Genomic DNA, 21,495 nt, shown 5'->3' on the forward strand with positions numbered 1-21,495 from the left:
GAACAAAGACGGAGGGGAAAGTGGATGAGAGAGAGGGAGAAGAAAGAAAAGGAGAGTGGGGGAGAGTGAAGAAGAGTGGGCTTTTGTTATTGTCGCGGCGGAATGGTGACGTGGAGTTAAAAGGCTTGAGTGCTGTGATAAGAGAGGGATCCGTGGTGAGAAGGAGCTTTATATACGAGGCGCTGTTTACAGAAAAAAGGCAAGGGGAAGGGGATTTAAAAAGGAAAACTGACGCACGCACAGACACACAATATGGCATTGCCACCGCTCCCCGAGACCCGGCAAGGAAATGAGCCTGAAAAATAGAGCGACAGAGAGAGCGAGGGAGAGAGAGAAAAATCGGGGGAGATTAAAATGCGAGGCATAAGAGGAGGGGTAGTCTGAAGACAGAGGTGGGTGTATGAAAGACAAAGCCTCCTAAGAGTGCTGGGGAAGAGCGGCTGAGCAAAGCAATCGCTGACTGAAATCCTTTGGAGCGTCATCGGGGCCTAAACACATCGGCGCGTTCCCTCCGATTCCCCCTTCCCCGCCGCTCGACATCAGCCATTCCACGGCAGCCGCCGCCGCTTGCGCTGCCTTCTCAGTTTCCTCCTCCGTCCTCCCATCTATTAGGGCCACTTTCTCTGGGGGGGAGGGGGTCTTTCTTTTTCCTAATGATCACCTTATGTGTTTTCAAATAACCACATAAATCACAGCCCTTTACAGTCAAGTGCCGAGAACAGGGGGAGAAGGAGAGATAGAGGCGTCAAGCATCCTCTTTTGAGTGTGTGTGTGTGCGCACACTACGTCCGCCAAAAGTATGTGTACGCCCCATTTAATTACTAGACTGTTAGTTCAGCAAGACCCACCCTGACACGTTTCTAATATCAGGCATACAGCCATGCAATCCGTAATTATGCATGGGTTGGCGGAAGGATCGGACACATTGAAAAGGCTCTGCGACTTTGAACGCGACGTTGTCACCTTACCCACGAGTCACTTATTCAGATTTCCGCCTCGCTCCGGCCACCCCGGTTCACTGTACGCGCAGCTCTTGTCGAACGGAAATGTCGGGGAGCGACTCCGCCACGTAGCGGCATCCCTCACGAGCTCTACAGCAGAAGAGTGCTGAAGCACATACGTACCCCGTGGAAAACGCCTTCCCGTCCTCCACCGCGTTCCGTAAGGCCTCAGAAAGCTACGTCAGCCCAAGCCGCTCACCGGGAGCTTCACGGAATAGGTTTCCGTGGCCGAGCGGCCACACACAAGCCAGGATTACCATGCGCCACACCACGGACCGGCTGCAGGGGTGTTAAGCTCGAAGCCGCTGGACTCTCGAGTGATGAGTCACACTTCACCATCTAGTATTCGGGGGGGATTGATTAGACCCGACTCGAGGCAGGGAGCTTTCTTAGTGTTTGTCCTTCTTGCAGAGGGGATCAGCGCACGGGCTTGTCAGCCGACCGGGAGCCAGGCAGCGGAACGCCATTCCTCCTGCGCCCCAAACCATCCTCAGCATTATTATTATTATTATTGTTATTATTATGGCGCACCACAGCAAAAAGGACTCGGTCTCCCTCCTGAAACCCTTACCTGTGGGCAGAGACTCCCACAGCCTGGTGGTTTGGTGGGTTGGTTGGTGGGTTGGTTGGTTGGTTGGTGGGTGGTTTGACAGGTGGGTGGGTTGGCAGGTGGGTTTGTGGGCGGGTGGGTTGGTGGGCAGGCGGGTGGGTTGGTGGGCAGGTGGGTTGGCGGGTGGGTTGGCGGGTTGGTGGGTTGGTTTTTGAGCTCAGCTCCTTAGTTCCAGTGAAGAAGAACCTTAACGCTGAAGCCCACAATGATACAACAGAAGATTCTGTGCTGGGTGCATACAATCCTGTTCAAACATGATAATGCGACTATGACCAAACCAGGGCACATACAGGAATGGTTTGTCAAGACCAGTGTTTGAGAACTTGACTGGACTTCACAGATCAACAACCCTAACCCTAACTCCTCCTCCCCCAGTGAACAACTTAAGGATGAATTAGAACGCCAACTGCTAGTCAATCATCGCCAATGCATTTGTGTCTGACTTAGGGCTGCACAGTGTATTCATTTATCTGCATCACGGTAGGAAAATGCAACGTAGATGTTGCAAAGAGACAAACTAAATAGTACAAACAGAGGTACGCAGAAGATTCACGGAAAGGGTTAACCAAAAAAACCCCCCCCAAAAAAAAAAAAACCTAACATGTAAAGCCGAGTTGACGCAGAAAAAAAATGAAGTACATCTGTTGTGTGGAAATACTTTGGATATAAATAGAGGACAACTCGAGGTAACACATTACAAATCTTTACAATCACCTCAAATTCAACTGCAAGGAGCTACAGGATACATACAAAAAAATAAGAACAAGGCTGAAATGAGTCGTCTTTGCACCCTTCACCATCCCACCCAACTCTCAAGCAGATACTGCAGTTTTTCAAGCATCACGCCACACTACTAATTATCCAGGCAACATGAAGAAATCATGGACAGCGACATTTGCAAGATACGCCGCTGACGCACAATTTACGGAGGTTTGTGTTCATTAAATATATTCATGAGAAAATGTTAGACTTTGGAATCAGTGCTAAAGCAAATAGAATACCTTGTCAATACTGTACAGACGTTTCTTGACCCAGTTGGACAACACAACCCCTACATTAAGCTGCACTTTGCCCTTTCTTTAACGATTTTAAAAGCAAAAGGTCAGTGTTTACAGGCGGCCTACTTTCCCAATGAACGGTGGGGCAATAAAGCTCTGAGCTTGATATCGGCTTTACAAACTAGAGTTTGCCTGAAGTCTGCATCACCGTCCAACATTATTAAGGTCACCAAACTCAATGACTGAGTTGTAATGGTCTCATTTGATCTAATTTACTACCATTTAGCTTTCAGGGACATGCAGCATGCCTTATAATGGCAGCCATACCACGCGCTCAATATACCACCCACCTTCAATCGAACTTTCGAATGGGAAAAACTTGAAATGCAACGCGTTAACACACATACCATAATTTCCCCATATTGTGGAGCCCTAATCAAAAACATCCTCTGGAAAAGTGGAGGCTGTTCTAGGAGCAAAGAGGGGGCCAACTCCATATTATTGCCGAATGATTTTGGAACGAGGCGCCTGACAAGCTGGTGTCGGCATGCAGCGGAACCTGGCGGCTCTGGAGGCCCTCATCAGCGCGTGGAGGTTTGCTCAGTCTGCCTCCCGAGCGTCGACATCGGCACAAACACACAGGCCCGGGAGCCATTACTCCCCATTTCCATCATCCGCGCACGGGCACGTGCACGAAACAAGCGACAGCCGCCGCCCGGGCACAAATGCGGGCGAGCGCACTGGCCTATAATCATACACCAGAGCAGATGCGTGCACTCTTATATTACCAACATATTACTATTCTGATATTACCAGCGCTGCAAACAATTCAACTAATAAGCTTAGATTATGGCTCTGTGCAGAATGCTGCTCATACATTCTTTGCCTTTTTACCACCAGCTCGTGAAGGAGCTCCCATCCTGCCTCCACCTACCCCTCCATCCCCTGCGTCCATCACTACAACCCCAGATGGTAAAGCACTGTGACCAATTAAAGGCTTCCCCGAGGATGGAACCGGTTATAGCCCCGCCATCTGACCATGGCTTTCAGGTTGTGTATGCATCTGTGTGTGTGTGTGTGTGTGTGTGTTTGCACAAACATACTCAAACAACACAAAAACAAACATTACAATAAAAACAATAATGGTATAACTTGCTTTTTCTCCCCCCCCCCATCGAATCACTTTATTTCCTTGTCGGCAGCCGTTCTGGTGCGAAAAAAAATAAACGTGGAGGAATAAAAGCAACAACTACAACTGGATGTAGTGTACATGCAAACACTGAAACAAGGGGCTGGGGGCAGGGGCTAAATTGGGATTTGGTTTTTTAAAGATCAGCACACCTCCCGAGAAATTATCCGACGATAACCAGCGATGATGGCACTGTAGTTATGACAGCGATGATTACAGTAACAGCTGCCCGGCAAAAAATAAATCAAAAATGTTTCACCAAATATGGTTTTAGTTGGTGCAGTGCAGTGGGATGTTCGGCCGCTCTCCTAACCGTTATTTCACAGGGTTAATCGTGGTAGTTCTTTGTGAATTCCATCCCTTCCGGGAGGCCCACATGGAAAAAACACGGCAACATTGGCGAGGGGACCCTTTGAATTTCTTTCTTGTTTATTTGTAACTGCCTCCACCCCCAATTTCACCCCTGGTTGGGGGTTATCATTTCAGTGGAGTGACGCAGGGTGGAGTGCAACACCATGAAAGCTGGTCAGAGGTCAGAATTACTTGTGCGGGGGAATTAGAGGCAGACAAAGAGGCAGGCGAGCGCATGCGTGTGCGCGCACGTGTGTGTGTGTGGCCCCAGTTCGAGCTCGGTGCAGGTACTGAAGGTGGGCAGAGCTGACTGACCAGGCTCCCATCCAGCTGGGCAGCAGATGAGGGGAGCAACTGTCTGCATGGAGGGGTGAAGGGGGTTCGTCGCGCACATGCACGCACACACACACACACACACACACACACACACACACACACACACACACACACACACACACACACACACACACACACACACACACACACACACACACACACACACACACACACACACACACACACACACACACACAGCCCCCTCCCAGACAGGGCCCGACCCTGGCTCAGGGACACAGGTGGCTGCCTGCCTGCCAGCGCGGGCAAGAGAGTTGTCCACGCACAAAGTGAAAAGTTCATGCAGAGCTGTGTGTGTGTGTGTGTGTGTGTGCGTGTGTGTGTGTGTGTCTCTCTCTCTCTCTCTCTCTCTCTCTCTCTCTCCAGGGAAGCATCCCGTCAGTCCCTTAGACAGTGGGACAGACCCGCAGGCCTGTTAGCACGCTTCCATTGCTTCACTAAAGCCAGTCCCTACCTCCCCCGGGCTCCTCCACTTTACCCACTCTCCTCTCCTCTCCCGGGCCGGCAGCCCAAACGCAGCCGGCGGCTCTGGGCGTGGGCCGCAACAGAGCCCGCACTCAAATCCATTAGAGACGAAAAACCGCCGTTTCCCATTCCAAATAATCCCGCTCTAAATGGAAATTATTTCGCTAACGTGCGTGTCTGGACGGTGTGTGATGGGACCTGTAGGGTTCGGTATGGGTGTGTCTGGGCCCGTTGGTTCGTGTGTATGTGTATGTGTGTGTTGATCAGCAGTGTGTGATGACCTAAGAACCACCAGCTCCTCGCCCGTCCGTCCCCAGCCCCGTCCCCCCATCGCCTTTGTGCTCGCACAAGGCTTCAAAGGCGCCGCCGACATCAAACAGTACAGTAGCATTGTGTCCTGGACTCCACCCGCACGGCTCCTGGAGGCTATTATGCTGCCTGTTCCACTCTTTACTAACACACAGTTTAGCGTACACACACACACACACACACACACACACACACGCACGCACACACGCACATGCACACACATTACCATATCCATATTCATGCTGCATTCATATTCAAACTGTGGCTGTGTTGCGTTAATCTCACACCGAGAAGCGGCGGCGCGCCCCCGAGGGTTAGCGCTTAGCTAAGCTAATCAAATCAACCGCAGGAACAGTGGAGCATCTTTAGCCCATTATATAAACATTAATAAACACATACTCACACACGCCGACACACGAGCACACACAAATACACAAACACAAATTTGCTAACATATTAAAATCCTTTCTCATTAGCTTAGCTATTTAGCGTGGGCGCTAAGCTAAATGAAGAACACGCTCTGTGACATTATCTTTAATTTTATATGGGTTACACAAAAAAAAATAAAAAGAAGAAAAATACGCCTGGCATGTACGTGTGGGAAAGTGGGTCTGTGGGCTACAAGAGACGTTATACATCTTTAATAGCAGCAGCATCTCGCCTTGACCCACCAAGGCCGCGCAATATCTGGTAACCTACTTATCGGCGGTGATAAGTAGGTTACCAGAGGGGCCGCAGGTCCATCAGCGCCGTCATCCTCACCGAGTTCAGGGCGCGCACGCCTGTCGGGTGTTCTGACGCAGCGCGGTGTGATCATACAGCGCGGATGTGTCTTCGTTCTCCGTTGCGCCGCGGCCTCCGCCTCGGCAGCGTGGCCGCGTGCTGGTGCTGTTCGACGCGCTCCGCCCGACTGGGGGCGCCATGTTGCGTCTCCTCCGGTTCCGCAGCTACGTGGACCCAACGGGAGGCCAACCGCGGTCGCTCTCAGATGCAATTACAAGTGTGACATCTGTTCTGACTGACAGTTTAATGGTGTGTGTGTGTGTGTGTGTGTGTGTGTGTGTGTGTGTGTGTGTGTGTGTGTGTGTGTGTGTGTGTGTGTGTGTGTGTAGCGTTAGAGTAGCAGTGATGTTATTGAGTTTGCCCGTTAGAGGAGATGAGATGTGCGGGGAAATGGCCGCCCAGACACAGCGATGAACATCTCTGTCCATTTGGAATTCTGCCTGGTACAAACCTCAGAGTTGGCAGAACACACACACACACACACACACACACACACACAAACTCTGACACACACACACTCTGACACACACACTCTGACACACACACTCTGACACACACACACACACACACACACACACTCACACACTCCGACACACACACACACACTCCGACACACACACACACACTCCGACACACACACACACACACACTCCGACACACACACACACACACACTCTGACACACACACACACACACACTCCGACACACACGCACACACACACACTCCGACACACACACACACACCGAGGGGATGAGAGAAGAGGACCCTGGTGACAGGGTGAGGAAAACAACCCCGGGAGAGGAAGAGTTCCAGTCCAACACCACAATCCAGTCAGCGCTCCAAATCGATACCAACGGACGTGAGGAGATACAGCCCCCGTCCTCCATTTCTCTCGGCTGCCTCTCTCCATCTCCACTCCTCGCCCGGCCATTCGTCCCGTCAGCCACTTCCACATCTCTTTGTTTATACCTCTGATTTTCCCCATCAGCCCGTGACTCTTACACAACTCCCATCTTCTCCCCCCAAGTGATACCTCTCTAAATCTCAGCCACTGTCAGCGCCTCCTCCTCAACTCCATTCAATCATTCAGACACACACACACACACACACACACACACACACACACACACACACACACACACACACACACCCCCCCCCCATCTGCCATGCTGTATGGCCTTTTTTTTTTTGCTCTCCAAAATAAATCTGGGGGCAGGACAGTGATGACAAAGCCACAGACCCTGCACGACCAACAGCCTCCCACACGGCCAGATAAAGGACGCGTCAAATCCAGACGCGAGAAGCAAGGGATGGAGGAGCATCGGAGAAAGGGGCGGGGCCGAGGTGGAGTCATGGGGTCGCGCATTGTGTTGAATGCAAGACTGAAAGCAAGCATTTTGCCAGAATATCAGCCTATCCCATTAAGAGAAGTAAGGGGAGTCGGGCGGGCTGCCGGGGCGGACTCCTTTATGGGAAGAAGGGGAAAAAAACAAAAAAAAAACGCAGAAGGAAGAAAGACGCAAATCAGCCACGAGCGCTGCTGAGCTCAGCACGGGCACAATTCAGCCACTTTTCTCCAGTGTGTCCAGCTGTGCCGAGACCGGGCCAGCCTCACACACACACACACACACACACACACACACACACACACACACTTCTTCCCTCTCTATTGCTTCTGCCATTTCCATACACCAAGGTAACTGTATTGTGGCTATATACGAACACACACACAGTATTCAAGCATGTGTGTCTGAAACACACACACACACACACACACACACACACACACACACACACACACACACACACACACACACACACACACACACACACACACACACACACACACACACACACACACACACACACACACACACACACACACACACACACACCAGCTATCTACATCAAGCTCTATGAAAGGTGGATTCCTCTGTAGAAAATGAGGGAGAAGGAAGAAATTAAATTCTGGTTTTGGTGTAGATGCAAATATGAATGTGTATGGTAAAATGCCACGCGTCAGCTCCATTCCTTCAGCAAACGAGTACTGGGCAGACATAATTATTTTCGTCCTTATTTCTCCCATACACTTGTACTGGTAAACATTCTCTCTCCCAGCGTGCCTGTTAGTAACCACATTAACCTAAGGAGTCACATCAGACACACACTATTTAAAACTCACCCCTATAGCGCCAGCTGTATTATGGGTAATGCCTAAGGGAGGTGGAACCAATCAGACGGGAGTCGGGAAGAACAGCTAATGGTTTACTGGTCACAGAGTCTATTCAACGACCCCCTTCGCCACCGCCGTTCCCGCCCTGCAGCCTCCCCTCCCATTTCCTGTAGTTTTCCAATTTCCTCATTCCCGTTTCGCTGTCCTCTTTATTTCACGGACACTTCAGGTGGAGGGGATATATTTCATCCCAGGGTGCTGTTCTTTTTTCCACATGTTCATCCGCGTCGGCAGTCTGCCGACGAGGTTACCGCGCGCCCAACGCACCAGCGCATTCTAGTCGGGAAAGGCGGACCCGCCGCCGACAATCGAAACGGCGCATAGAGGAGCACATGCATGGTGACTGAATGGATTGATTGGCCGTCCCTTAGAAAGTGTCAGTGGATGGGATTCAACAACAACAAAAGCCTTTAGCAAAATGTCAGAAAAACAAAACAAGTATTTGACTCCCTACTCATCTGTCCTTGTAAGCAGAGAGACACCGACCCATCGTGGGAGTATGTAATCTTTGCTAAACGGGGGGAGAGGGAGGATGTCACACGGTCTCTGTTCTGTGTGACAGCGTGGGCGTCTGGGAGCGTGGTGGTGAGTAAGATCCCAGTCTTGATATTTATCTCTCTGAGGGCCTGTTCCTCGCCAAGCCGGGGCCTGTTGCTCAGCTTTCCTCGCACACACGGGCAGGCTGGTGCGTGGGATAAGGACGGCCATTATGGCCGTGTCATGCTGTTGTCCTTTTCTTCTGCAATCTGATGTGTGGGCCGTAGACAAACAGGCGCATACGTGCGCGCCCGCGGAAGGGACCCGCACACACGTGTATGGCATGTACGCGAGGAAGCACAGTAGGAGAAGCTGAGCCAAGCCCCGGGGACGCTTTCTAGGCAGAGCCGTGACTCTGGGAGCAGAGCTGGAGGTGTGAACACAGATGACCTTCTGAGGCAACAACATTGAGCTGTGTGTGTGTGTGTTTGTGTGTGTGTGTAGAGCCAACTAGCACGGTGAATGTTAAAGGAGGAAGGACGCCCAAGCAGAGCACGACTTTCCAAAACCAAAAAAAAATTCGATATAATCGCTTTCCTGCCATTTCAAACACTGGCTTCAGTTGAAGGACAAACAGAGTAAAAATAGCTTCATATGAGGAGCGGTAACATTAATAGACGATTCACCTTCAGCTCGGTGCAATATGCCACTATGATTCAGGAGTATTATCCAGTGTTTGTGTGATGATAGCCTATTATTCTTTTTCAGATGCGTCCTATTACCACAGGGCCCGGGGCAGTATTGGCGCTCAAGGGCAGTTTTGGCTGCGAGAGAAGCTCTGGTTTCACTTGATTGGTCGGGGTTCGGTATCAAACATACAGCGTTCCCAACACACACAAAAACACACCTGCATATTGTTGACTGTCATCAAAGGTGTGTTTGACGCAGCAGGACATAGGGATCGCCTTTCCAAGCAATCAGGCAGTCATAAAAGCTAAAATGTGGGACACAATATACCCAAAGAGGGGGGTTCGCCTGGTGAAGCGTCTGAAATTCTTTCCCTTTGTGGCGAGGTGCAAATATCAAGTTTCACTTCAAAAACAATACAACTCTCCTCACTCTTCCCTTCTTGGAGACGGTTTAGAAAGCGAACCTTGAAAGTAAGTCTGAAGAACACACAGATTACTGTGGCCTTCTATGCACACACACACACACACACACACACACACACACACACACACACACACACACACACACACACACACACACACACACACACACACACACACACACACACACACACACACACACACACACACACACACACACACACACACACACACACCATTTTGACCACTTGAAGGCAGCAAACTGCATCAAGCTCGATGAAAGGTTTATTCCTCCATTCAAAATGAGGAGGAAGGGGAAATAATTTAATGCTGGCCTTTGTGCAGATGCAAATACCACAAATATGAGTGTAGATGGTAAATGGTGACACACACACACTTTGTCTTTTTCATTCCTAATGCTACAGTGCTTTGTCCTCCTGTCCTCTCTGAAATCACTCCTGGGACACATACAGACACACAAAGCCATATTCATATAGACACACACACACACACACACACACACACACACACACACACACACACACACACACACACACACACACACACACACACACACACACACACACACACACACACACACACACACACACACACACACCCTTTGCAGAAAGTCAGTCATTTCCTCTAAAAGGCAGGATGAGCGAAGCACTCTGGATAATGTAATAGAGAAAGGGAGAAAACAGAGGAGAGGGAAAGAGAGAGAGAGAGACAGAGAGGAGGAGGAGGAAGACAATGCATTGTGTGTCCACAACAGTCTGAGGTCATGTGCAGCAGCTGGGAGAGGGAGGAAGAAAGGGGGCGGTGGGGGAGACAAGGAAGAGGTAGGGGGAGGATGGCGATAGAGAAAGAGCCCACGATGTACCCCTGACCCCAGGAACTGGGTTGAGAGGTTAGAAACACACAGAGCTCAGATAACAGTGTCCCTCTAGAACTCCTAACGTGCACACACACACACACACACACACACACACACACACACACACACACACACACACACACACACACACACACACACACACACACACACACACACACACACACACACACACACACACACACACACACACACGTCTATAAATACTGCTTTCTATCAGCGGCACCATTTTTTGTGCCCTACGCCTGAGCCCTGGCCCACATTCATATCATTCTACTCATTCTCCAGGCACAGGCTTCAGATACAACTGTTATCAGGTCCTTAAAATAACACGGATTCCACAGAATACATTAACAACACTTTATCTAGTCAGCAAAACGTAACGCAGCATCTATGACAGTGCTGATCATTGCAGCCTGTTGCACTGCAGATACAAATAAAAGATCATCATCGCTGGCATTTCACACCTTGAAACGGGAAGGGGCTGAGCGACGTGGACAGAGGGTTGGGAGATAAAGTGATAACATTGTTTGTTGTTCTTTCTTTATCTTTCAGTGGTGTTGTATTGCCATTAATATCATGATGCGCAATGTCATGGTTAAAAATGAATAGAACTGTACCGACTCAGAATTTTGTAAGTCTTATTGGATTTCGCTGTTCGATACGAATATTCAAGGTATTCCTTTTCCGAGTTCCCGTGACAGCAGCATCACTTCCGAAACAAATAACGGTTTTCCGAGTTCCCGTGAACGCAGCATCGCTTACTGCTTTTGTAACAGTATATCTAAATCTATGTAATCACATAAACATATATGCGCACACATAATGAAGAACACAACCTCATATAGCCCCCGTCACATCTTTATTTCAGCACACTGTGTTAATTCTCACACACACATGTAGGTGCTTGCGGTTAGCCTTTGACTCCTGCCAAATATATTTGCTACAATACTGTATTATTGTATGATCATGTGATCATACAATATATATATACATGATCATAATCAAAACAGTTGTGTACACATGTCACAATAGACGACTACCGTTGAAACCAGTCCAAGCCAGTTCTAGTCACCCCATCGTCAGTTACATTGTGACCAACTCCTATGTCATAATGCAAACCATGACCATATAAACTTGTCTGTGTCCTGAATAAACTGTTCCCCTCAGGAAGTTCCGACCTTTGTACATTCTAAAACCAACGTCTGTCTGCCTCTTTATTTAAAAACCACCGCCTGACAAACTGTAGCTGTAACATAATCTGGCGTCACGAACAGGATCGAACTGCGTCCAAGTGGACCATCGAGGACGGAGCCGGCATAGACTAAAACCCTCGTGTGGAGGACCTTTGGACGACCATCCTTTGGTGGGACTCGGGTGCGCCGCATCGATCCACGTTCCTGATAGCGGGCTAACGCGGATGTTGTGCAAAGCGTCAAACAAAAACCAACGTCTGTCTGCCTCTTTATTCAAAACCACCAACTGACAAACTGCAGATTAAATCGACCCTTTAACACGCTTTCAACTGGAGAGCCATGTCTTCATACTTGGACGGATAGAAAATTGTAATTAAAAATTATGAAATCGCCACCCCCCCCACAAATAAAACACAACTGCTCGACTTGAAGAATCTCAGTGGACTGACGGGTCTCCGACAGATGATTAGACTCGCCTTTCAGGGAGCAGCCCTAAAAATCTATGATACTTCATGAAAAAAAACCTCATTTAATCTGATGTAATCCAAATGACCATATACTTCAATGTAATAAGCCACAGTAGGATTGATTTAATGCAACCCTCAAGATTAGAGGGGCCCGGTTTGATCCCTAACCTTGTGATAAGAGGAAATTCCCAAACGGAACGAAGCTATGGCTGGAGCGGAATTCAAGACCCGGGAGTGGAATCCCCCAACAGCGGCAGCTGTAACCTGGGAACTTTTGGTATGTCGGGACAGTTCGGTGCGGTATGTTTTGCCCAGGGGAAGGAGGAACGGAGAGACGAGGCGGCCCGAGAGTGAGAGAGACAGTGAAAAGACTGATGGAAGAGATGAATGGACAAATATGTATAAATAAATCTATCCAACGGAGGGGGAGAAATCCAAATCAGGGGAGATGGGAGTGGCACAGGGGGAACAGATGCTTCCAACAGGCGGGCGTTTGAAACCTCACACTTTGCGGGGACACGCTGGCTATGCTATTGAAAAAGCCAAGGGGATAAGGGAGTAGGGTGTGGAGGAGATGGAGGCATGAGTGTGTGTGCCTGTGTGTGCGTGTGCGTGTGTGCATGTGCGTGTGTGGTGCAGCCTGAGTTGCCCGAGGCCAGAACAGGTGGGACTCAGTGTGACCCTGGAGTGCTCCCTCTGCCTTGAGCTGAACGAGTCCAACAGCTCCACAAACAGGGCAGAGGATGGCGAGCGGGTTTCCTGTCCAAAAACCAGGAACCGCTCACAAGCGCAGTACTGGCAAAGTACCAAATAATCAGTTCCCTCGGAAGCCACGCAGGTAAGTGCTGGCAAGCCTCTTCCACACCAGCGAGAAGGAACTAGCGCAGTTGAAAATGAACGCGTTCATTTTGTAGTTAGTGAAATATTTAACGCGTTAAAAAATAAATTACCGCAGCTGCGTTTTGTTTACCCCTGGGTCACCCCAGAAGCAACACGTCATTTGACGATTCGCCAAATTCCTTCCGGGTCTGACACGCTCGCGTAAGCAGCATTCCCAAGACCTGGCTCAAATTGTGAAATTTCTCAACTTTCAACGGGAAAGTGGATCTTTGTGTTCGTTTTCAACCTTTTTACTTTTTATTTTATTCGCATTTGGAGTTTGTTTTTTAAGGTAGTTGGATAAACTTGGGAGTTTAGTGTTTATATTTCACACATCAGCTTCTGGATTGAATACAACGCATTTTATCGCTGAAATGAGTCATAATCTATAAATACATTGCTGCTTTTAACAGAAGGAAGGCGGTGCTGCTTCTCCTCCGTGGGTCCGAGTGAGGAGGATGCAGGAGATTTCCACAATCTATATATGTGTATTTATTGAGCTGTTTCTGTAATAAAGTGTTTTCTACCGAAGAGGATTGGGGCCATGTGTGAAAAATATATTTGAGTTCTGAGTATAAAGTCAGAATTCTGAGAATAAAGTCAGAATTGTAACTTTAAACTGAGAACTCAAATCAATTTTTCACACTTGGCCCTAATCCTCTTCTGTATTTTTTTTTTTGTAATCAGTTATTTGTGGTTTGATTATTAAATGAAGAAAAACATGCACATTTACATTTGATTTAAAGAAAAACCATTAATAAATGAATACTACCTTAATTATAATTTATATGCGTAAAATAAATGATTCAGAAATTTTGTGATTTTACATTTAAATATCCATTTTTACAAGCTTCAATCCCAAGAAGAAAAAAAAAACAATTCAAGGCGATTAATCACAGCAAATGTTGCAATTCATTCATTCTTTATTTTATTTGTTTTTATTTATTTATTTATTTATTTAATCAATCGACATCCCTAAAAGGAATAAGGAACCATTAAGGCCATTGTGTATCTCTTAAAACAGGAACTTTAGCGCGACCTAAAACAGTTGTCATTGCTTTCCCACCTCACCAGCACGGGAAGAGGTGACACAAAAAGTGCAACTGGTGCCGTTCCGTCATTTTAGCTCGCACTGGTCACATCAATGGCTGTATCTCAGGTTCTTGCTTTTAATTTTTTTAATTTTACAATAAACAATAGTGAAGGGGACGCGAGTACCACGAGCAGTCAGTGAGTGTTAGATCCGATAATTGTTGGTGTTCTTGACGTCTCTCACCTAGCTTGCGATTGGCCAGTCGGCTTTGTTCGTACTACAAACTCCACCCCCAATGGTTCGTGTGCCCCCAGAAAGTACCACCTCGCTTGCTTGCAGGGAGGGATTTTTTTTGGACTCCTCCTATGGAAAACGGCTTCAGGCCCTAAGTACCAGGAACCAAGTTCCCGGGTTCCTGCAATGGCTCCCTCCTGGCCTCCAACCTCTCACCAAGTTCATTTAAGTTCACCCAATATGGTGAGGACTGAAAACAAAATAAAGCTCATCATTCTAGGTTGCAGCTCATTTAAAGGCTGAAGCCGAATGGCTGCACGAGGCACTTTGGGGACTCACCTGTGAGGTTGGTGCGTGCGCTGTAGAAGCCCAGGTATTGGCCGTCGGTGTTGGGCGTGTAGCACTCGAACAGGCCCTGGTCGCGGCCCTGCACCTTGCTGATGTGGAGCAGCGACGAGTCCCGGCTCAGTCTCTCCACGTAGATCTCCTTGCTGTTCACGCGCTGGGAGTAGACGGCGTAGGCGTAGTTCTGCTGGGCCGTGCTCACGATGCGGATCTCGCGCTCGGGCGCCGACGGCAGGTACATGGACCACTCAAAGTCCTGCTCCACTCCCTCCTTATAGCCCGTCACGTTGCACCAGATGGTCACATGGGAGCCCTCGGTCCGCACCAGCGGTCCACTCTGCACCGTCACCACCCTCTGAGCCAAAGCCACGCCGGCTAGCCATGAGAGAGGAGAATGATGGAGCGAGTGAGAGAGGAAAAAGACAGAGAGGGGGCGGGTGGGTGATTGGAGGAGAGGGGAAAGAGAGAACATGGTTTACAAAACCGCACTTTAAAAATGTATAAGTCGTTGAATTCAAGCACCCAACATTTCCCTGAGAAATACAGAGCCGTCACACACACGTTCAGCCCAGCGTTGAGGGGAGAGCACACACACACACACACACACACACACACACACACACACACACACACACACACACACACACACACACACACACACACACACACACACACACACTTTCAGCAGTACTCAAAACAGATCCACTAATTCATTCAAACAGCGAACCGGTTAGCGTGCTGACTGCTATTACAGAGCCCGTTAGACTAACCCCCAGCACCCCAACCGCAAAGACATTACTTCAGGTGTAGCAGTGCTTGGAGGAGAGGCGGCCATCTGGGATTTGGGCGAGAGGTCGGCGTGTCGTGTGAAACACCGTGACCGGTGTGTAGCAGACCATAGGAGAGTAAAGGGGGAGAAAAAAAAACAAAAAAAACAACAGTGTGTCGACCTGTACAGTGTGCAGGTGTTTGTGAGAGACACGGGGGGGGTGCGTGTCGGTTAAAATGGCTGCGGGCCGTGGAATCTGAGCGCGGAGCCAAAGTACACGAGGCTGCACGCACGCACGCACGTGCGCACACACACACGCCTGCACGTACACACGCACTATTCACCATTCAAGAAACTACAAACATCCCTCTCATCGGTCTACACACAAAAGAGCCCTCACACAAACCCCCAAATCCAGACACAGCGACAAATACCCTGTTTCCTGTCTGTAAGAGCAACTGGGGATTGCAGCTGTGTGTGTGTGTGTGTGTGTGTATGTGTATGTGTGTGTGTATGTGTGTGTGTGTGTGTCAGTAAGAGAATCACTAAGAGGCTGTGTCTATGGGCACAATGCTTTGCATTAATAATTCACGAGAACAGCTTTTCAACTTCAACATGATGCACCCCTGCCCCCCTCTCCCTCTCCCTCCCTCCCTCCCTCCCTCTCATTGCAACTTTCTCCCACACATCCTTCTCCCTCTTTATTCACTGTCATTACTGTGTATCTGTGCGTGTGTCTGCGGCATTTATTGGAGTTGTGCTCGTCTGCGCGTGTTATCTATTTGGAAGGGTAATAAAAAAATCACTGGCTCGAAAAACCGTAAAAACATAAAAAAATAAAAAAATGAGAAGACAAGCGCAAGAGAGAGGGATACATTTTGGGCTAAGCTGCCGGGTTCCTTTTGGAGACAGGCGTTTGCGTGCCATCGGAGCATCGGCCTTCAGTAGTTTACTTCCGTCCTTCCAGGGTTTGCCACGCCAGGCCCTTTGTCTTGCCGTTCAACTCCGGGACACACTGTGCTCCACGGGCTCATAAAAACCATCACACACTTCTGATGCTCTCTTGCCCTCCCCCCCTCGCTCCAATTGGATCTAAATTCAATAAAAGAAGAATCCTCCCATGATGCACCGCAGGAGCAATCTGTAGCTAAATTTGCCAAAGCCATTCGTCAAGATCACATCTCGGAGGAGACGGACGAGAAAAATGAAGACGCCTCTTTGAACAGCAAAATACCGGCCAATCGACTGGAAAGTACAACCGAGTAATAACCGCCTCACATTGAACTGCTGGTATTTAAAAAAAAAACAAACAAAAAAAAAAAAAAACTAAAATCAATTAATCCCGGCACTTCCAAAGGGTAAGCCGCTGGCACAGAAACAAAACAAATAACTGAAATCGACCTTGAGAAGAGAAAGCCAATAGTGCGGCGTGATTCCCAAACTTAACTTCTCGGTGGAGATCTCATGTTTTTTTATTTTGTCTACGGCACCAGGGCATATGGCCGCGGGGGTGCGTTTTTGTTTTTAGTTGGGACGTCAGCCCGCCAACCTGGCGTCGCTCCGTCTTCCCGCATCCAGCGCCGGTTCCAGATCACAGCTACGGAGCGTGTGTGCGGCTCCTAGAGCGCCCGCCTCGCCGCCGCTCATGGGGCGCTGCTGGCCAATAGATTACTCTTGCATGCGATGGAGGGCTAACAGACAGCTGGCACGGTGTGGGCGCGGTAAGCTCCTCTCCCCTCTGCCTCCCTAAAAAAAAAAACCTCCGATACTCCATCCTCGCTGTCACGCCACCCATCCCGTCCGTCCGTCTGTCCGTCCGTCCGATCCCCGTCTCGCTCCCTCTCCCCTCGCTCTCTTTTCCCCCACCCTCCTCATCCATCTCTCGCTTTTCTAACTGATATCCCTGTCCCGTCTTGGTGCCTCGCGCTTCTCTGCCTCCTTTCAGGCGGGATTTAAGCGGCTCTGCGAGACTTCAAAGTGCCCGTCGCTCCGCAGGCTGTTTGGAGGGGCTGACAATGACATACCAAACCCTGCAGACCTTCAGCTGATCGCTCTATCCCTTCACCATAATCCTCTACGCCCGCTACCCCAAATGCTTCCACCACCACCACCACCACTTGTTCACCTCGCGGCTGTACGGCTGCCTCCATCGCCCCCGTCGACCACTCCGCTTGGACGAGGCCTCCACACCTCCTCCTCCCCCCCTCGTCCTTAAACGTACTCTTGCAATCGCTTTCCTCTCCCGAGTGTTTTTTCGGCGCTTCTACCTCTTCCTCCGTCTCCCTGTGGGGCTCAGTGACGGGGACTCGGTGCGCGGTGTCACAGGATGCTGAATGACAGAGGACCGGCTCTCCGGCTGACCTTGTTGTCAAACCGCTGGCACATGCAACGCAATGGGAGCAGATGACTAAACACACACACACACACACACACACGCACACGCACACGCACACACACACACACACACACACACACACACACACACACACACACACACACAAAGACAGAAAGCTGTAAAGAGGATTATGCTAAGTGGTAGGGGGGTTAAACACTAATCCAATCACTTGTGGCCGTTGTCTTATCCACACTGGAAATAGTGGAAGGCCGCTAAAGCGCGTGCACGCAAACCAATCGTCCACACTTGTCATCACTTTTTCCTGCCGTGCGCTATAATTACACACCTGAAGAGGGTTGTAATACCTCCTCCTCCTCCGCCTCCTCCTCCTCCTCCAATGTTGTCCGTTTTCTAGTTCCCTCAGTCCTCCACACAGTAACTTGCGGACAAACAGGCTCAGGCGGGGACACGGAGGCAGGCTCCACGGGGAAACATGAATTAATGATAAACACGGTTGCTGGATGGTATGCAAAAAAAATTAATAAATGGACTAAGTCAGTGTCCTTCTCTCCCCAAGGGGGCCTAATACTCATCCGACAGATCTACAATCCTGTGAAGATACTCAGACGGCAAGGCAGCGATGAGGGAAGGGAAAGGGGGAAGGGAGAGAGGGAGGGGGGAAAAAGATGGAAAGAGGGAGTGCGGGGAGGGGTAAAAGATCTAGAAACTAAAGGGAGTGAAAGAGCCAGTCTCCGGGGTGCTGCACCACGAGGAAGCGCGCAGAAGCAAGTGAATTTTTCAATTGATTGTGAAGCGATGTGCCAACTCATGTGTCGGCCGCGCACACGTGCCCAAGTGCGACGAGAGGGGAGAAAAATGGCGAGAGAGAGATAAATAGAGGCAGAGAGAGAGAGACTTTTCCTCACTGGACATGTCACCCCAGGTTAACTGTTCTATAAAATCAATCTGCGTCTCTCTCTCTCTCTCTCTCTCCCTGTGGGCCTAAAAAATAAAAAAAAATTACAAAAAAAGATACACATTTGGCCCCTTTGACATCATTACCAGAGAGTGTGAGAGGAGGAGAGCAAAGCCACAGAGAAATTCGGATGTGATGTTAGGGGAGAAGTGGAAAATGGCAGAATATTTTTCAACGGCAGATACATTTCGTTATCAAATAACCGCCTTGCAGTCGGAGGACTTCTATTTCCTCAAATCACATTAACATTTTATGACATTTTCAAAGTGCAATATTAACCCATGCATATTCCAACCCTTGCCTTTCATCTCTATTATCTAAACTTAGAGGAAATGCAGTGTGGAATACTGTAGAACAGACATATGAAGCAACACGTCTTTTGTGTTTGTGTGTCTTTTGTGAAGTGTGCGTTGGTCTCTAGTGATAGCCAAGGAGTATTACAAAACCATGTCCTTCAAGTTGAAAATAAATCAAATATCCGCTGTTTCCCAGCAGCCCCTCCCTGTCACTCTGCTTCTCTTATTCGTCAAATGCTGCTGTTGCAGGGCGGAGTGGATATAGAGACCCTCCGTTTTAGCTACAGCTAAAAGAAGAATGTGTTTAGGACACATTTACTTTTAACATTAAACAAAAACTTGCAGGGACATTCATTTCAGCACTCAACCTTAACGCACCGTTGCTTGGATTCAATTACACAGCACAGGGCGTGATGCGGAGATTTCCAACGCGGCCCCATTGAATATCAGGTTTGTCATCGACTGCATATGATCAACATGTGTAAGGGGAAATTTTGCAGTGGCAGAATAGAGTCCAACCTTCCACCTATCAAACTTAAAAAAAAAGATTTTTTTTGAATACCTGAAATATTTTGTTAATGGGCGACATCACATTTTACCGATTAAATCTCCGTCCCCCTCCTCTTCCCAATTTCCACTCCTTATCCTTTTTCCTTAAGTGATAATCTTTGTCTGCCCGGCAGCGGAACACCGAAATCACTAACGCAGCACAGTCATTAATAATGGCTGACCCTTCCGCAGCTTTAAGACCCTTATCCATTCCCAGATACACAGCCGGCTTTCACTAATCGCCAGATTGGAGAGACCACCGTGACTGAGGACATTTTCATTTCTGTTGGGGGAATAAAAAAAATAAATTGTTAAACTCTTTAAGTAGTGTAACACCAAGATCGCCGTTCTAGCTGCTGGAAGTTCGTCCGCTTCTGTGTGAGCAAAGAGGAGAAAGAGAGAGGGAGAATGGTGAGGGTGATAAAAAGTGTTTTGACTTCTAATATGATATTGGAAGGTAGACAGGCCACTTTCAACAGCTGACAACGGAGCACAACTGCTGAAATTGACGCAGATGCAGCTAGAATCACAGAGAGGGATCCGATCAACGGAAGGTCCGAGAGAGAGAGAGAGAGACGCCAATATACAGTGATTAGCATTAAAACCACTGAGAGGTGAAGTGCATAATATTGATCATCTTGTACCAATGACACCTGGGGTGGGATGTATTAGGCAGCAAGTGAACAGTCAGTTCTTGTAGTCGATGTGTTGGAACCAGGAAAAATGGACAAGCATAAGGATCTGAGCGACTTTGACAAGGGCCAAATTGTGATGGCTAGACGACTGGGTCAAAGCGTCTCCAAAACGGCAGGTCTTGTGGGGTGTTCCCGGTATGCAGTGGTTAGTACCTACCAAAAGTGGTCCAAGGAAGGACAACTGGTGAACCGGTGACAGGGTCATGGGCTGATTGATGCAGGTGGGGAGTGAAGTCTAACCCGTCTGGTCTGATCCCACGGAAGAGCTACTGTAGTACAAATTGTCGAAAAAGTTAATGCTGCTATGATAGAAAGGTGTCAGAACACACAGTGCATCACATCTTGCTGCGTATGGGGCTGTGTAGCTGCAGACCGGTCAGAGTGTCCATGTTGACCCCTGTCCACCACCAAACGCCTACAAGGGACACATGAGCATCAGAACTGGACCATGGAGCGATGGAAGAAGGTGGTGCCTGGTCTGATGAATCACATTTTCTTCTACATCATGTGGATGGCCGGGGTTAGGGTCCGATACAATCAAACATCTGTGGGATGTGCTGGAACAATAAGCTTGATCCATGGGGGCCCCACCTCACAACTTCCAGGACTTAAAGGATCTGCTGCTAACGTCTTGGTGCCAGATACCACAGGACACCTTCAGAGGTCTTGCGGAGTCCATGCCTCAACGGGTCAAAGCTTTTTGGTGGCACGAGAAGGAGCTACACAATATTAGTGGTTATAATGTTGTGGCTGATCGGTGTATGAGAGAGAGACATATTCTCCCTCTCCAACAAATTGAAAACCTTTTAAATAAAAAGGTAAATTGCGGCAAAATATCTACCTAGAGGGCAATTCAATATTAGTATTACGAGTAATATGAGGTAAAAAAGCAGTCAAGCACCACACCCGGCTACCATCTGTCATCAGGATTTCTCAATGTGTTGCA

At 48.8% G+C, this 21,495-nt stretch overlaps 1 protein-coding gene across 1 annotated transcript in view; it reads right to left on the reverse strand.

Annotated features, from left to right (window-relative positions):
- The window catches only part of igsf3 (immunoglobulin superfamily, member 3), a gene marked incomplete at both ends in the record, with an annotated part of 51,633 nt that extends 33,785 nt beyond the window's left edge, over positions 1 to 17,848 (reverse strand). Inside the window, 2 exons of the mRNA XM_080018842.1 lie at positions 14,924 to 15,304; positions 17,764 to 17,848. Of these exons, the coding sequence (XP_079874968.1) occupies positions 14,924 to 15,304; positions 17,764 to 17,848 (466 nt within the window). The remainder of the gene's footprint in view (positions 1 to 14,923; positions 15,305 to 17,763) is intronic.
- Positions 17,849 to 21,495: the final 3,647 nt, after the last annotated feature.

The sequence above is a fragment of the Zeus faber genome (assembly GCF_960531495.2).
Source record: "Zeus faber genome assembly, chromosome: 18".
In the NCBI taxonomy this organism is placed as follows: domain Eukaryota; kingdom Metazoa; phylum Chordata; class Actinopteri; order Zeiformes; family Zeidae; genus Zeus; species Zeus faber.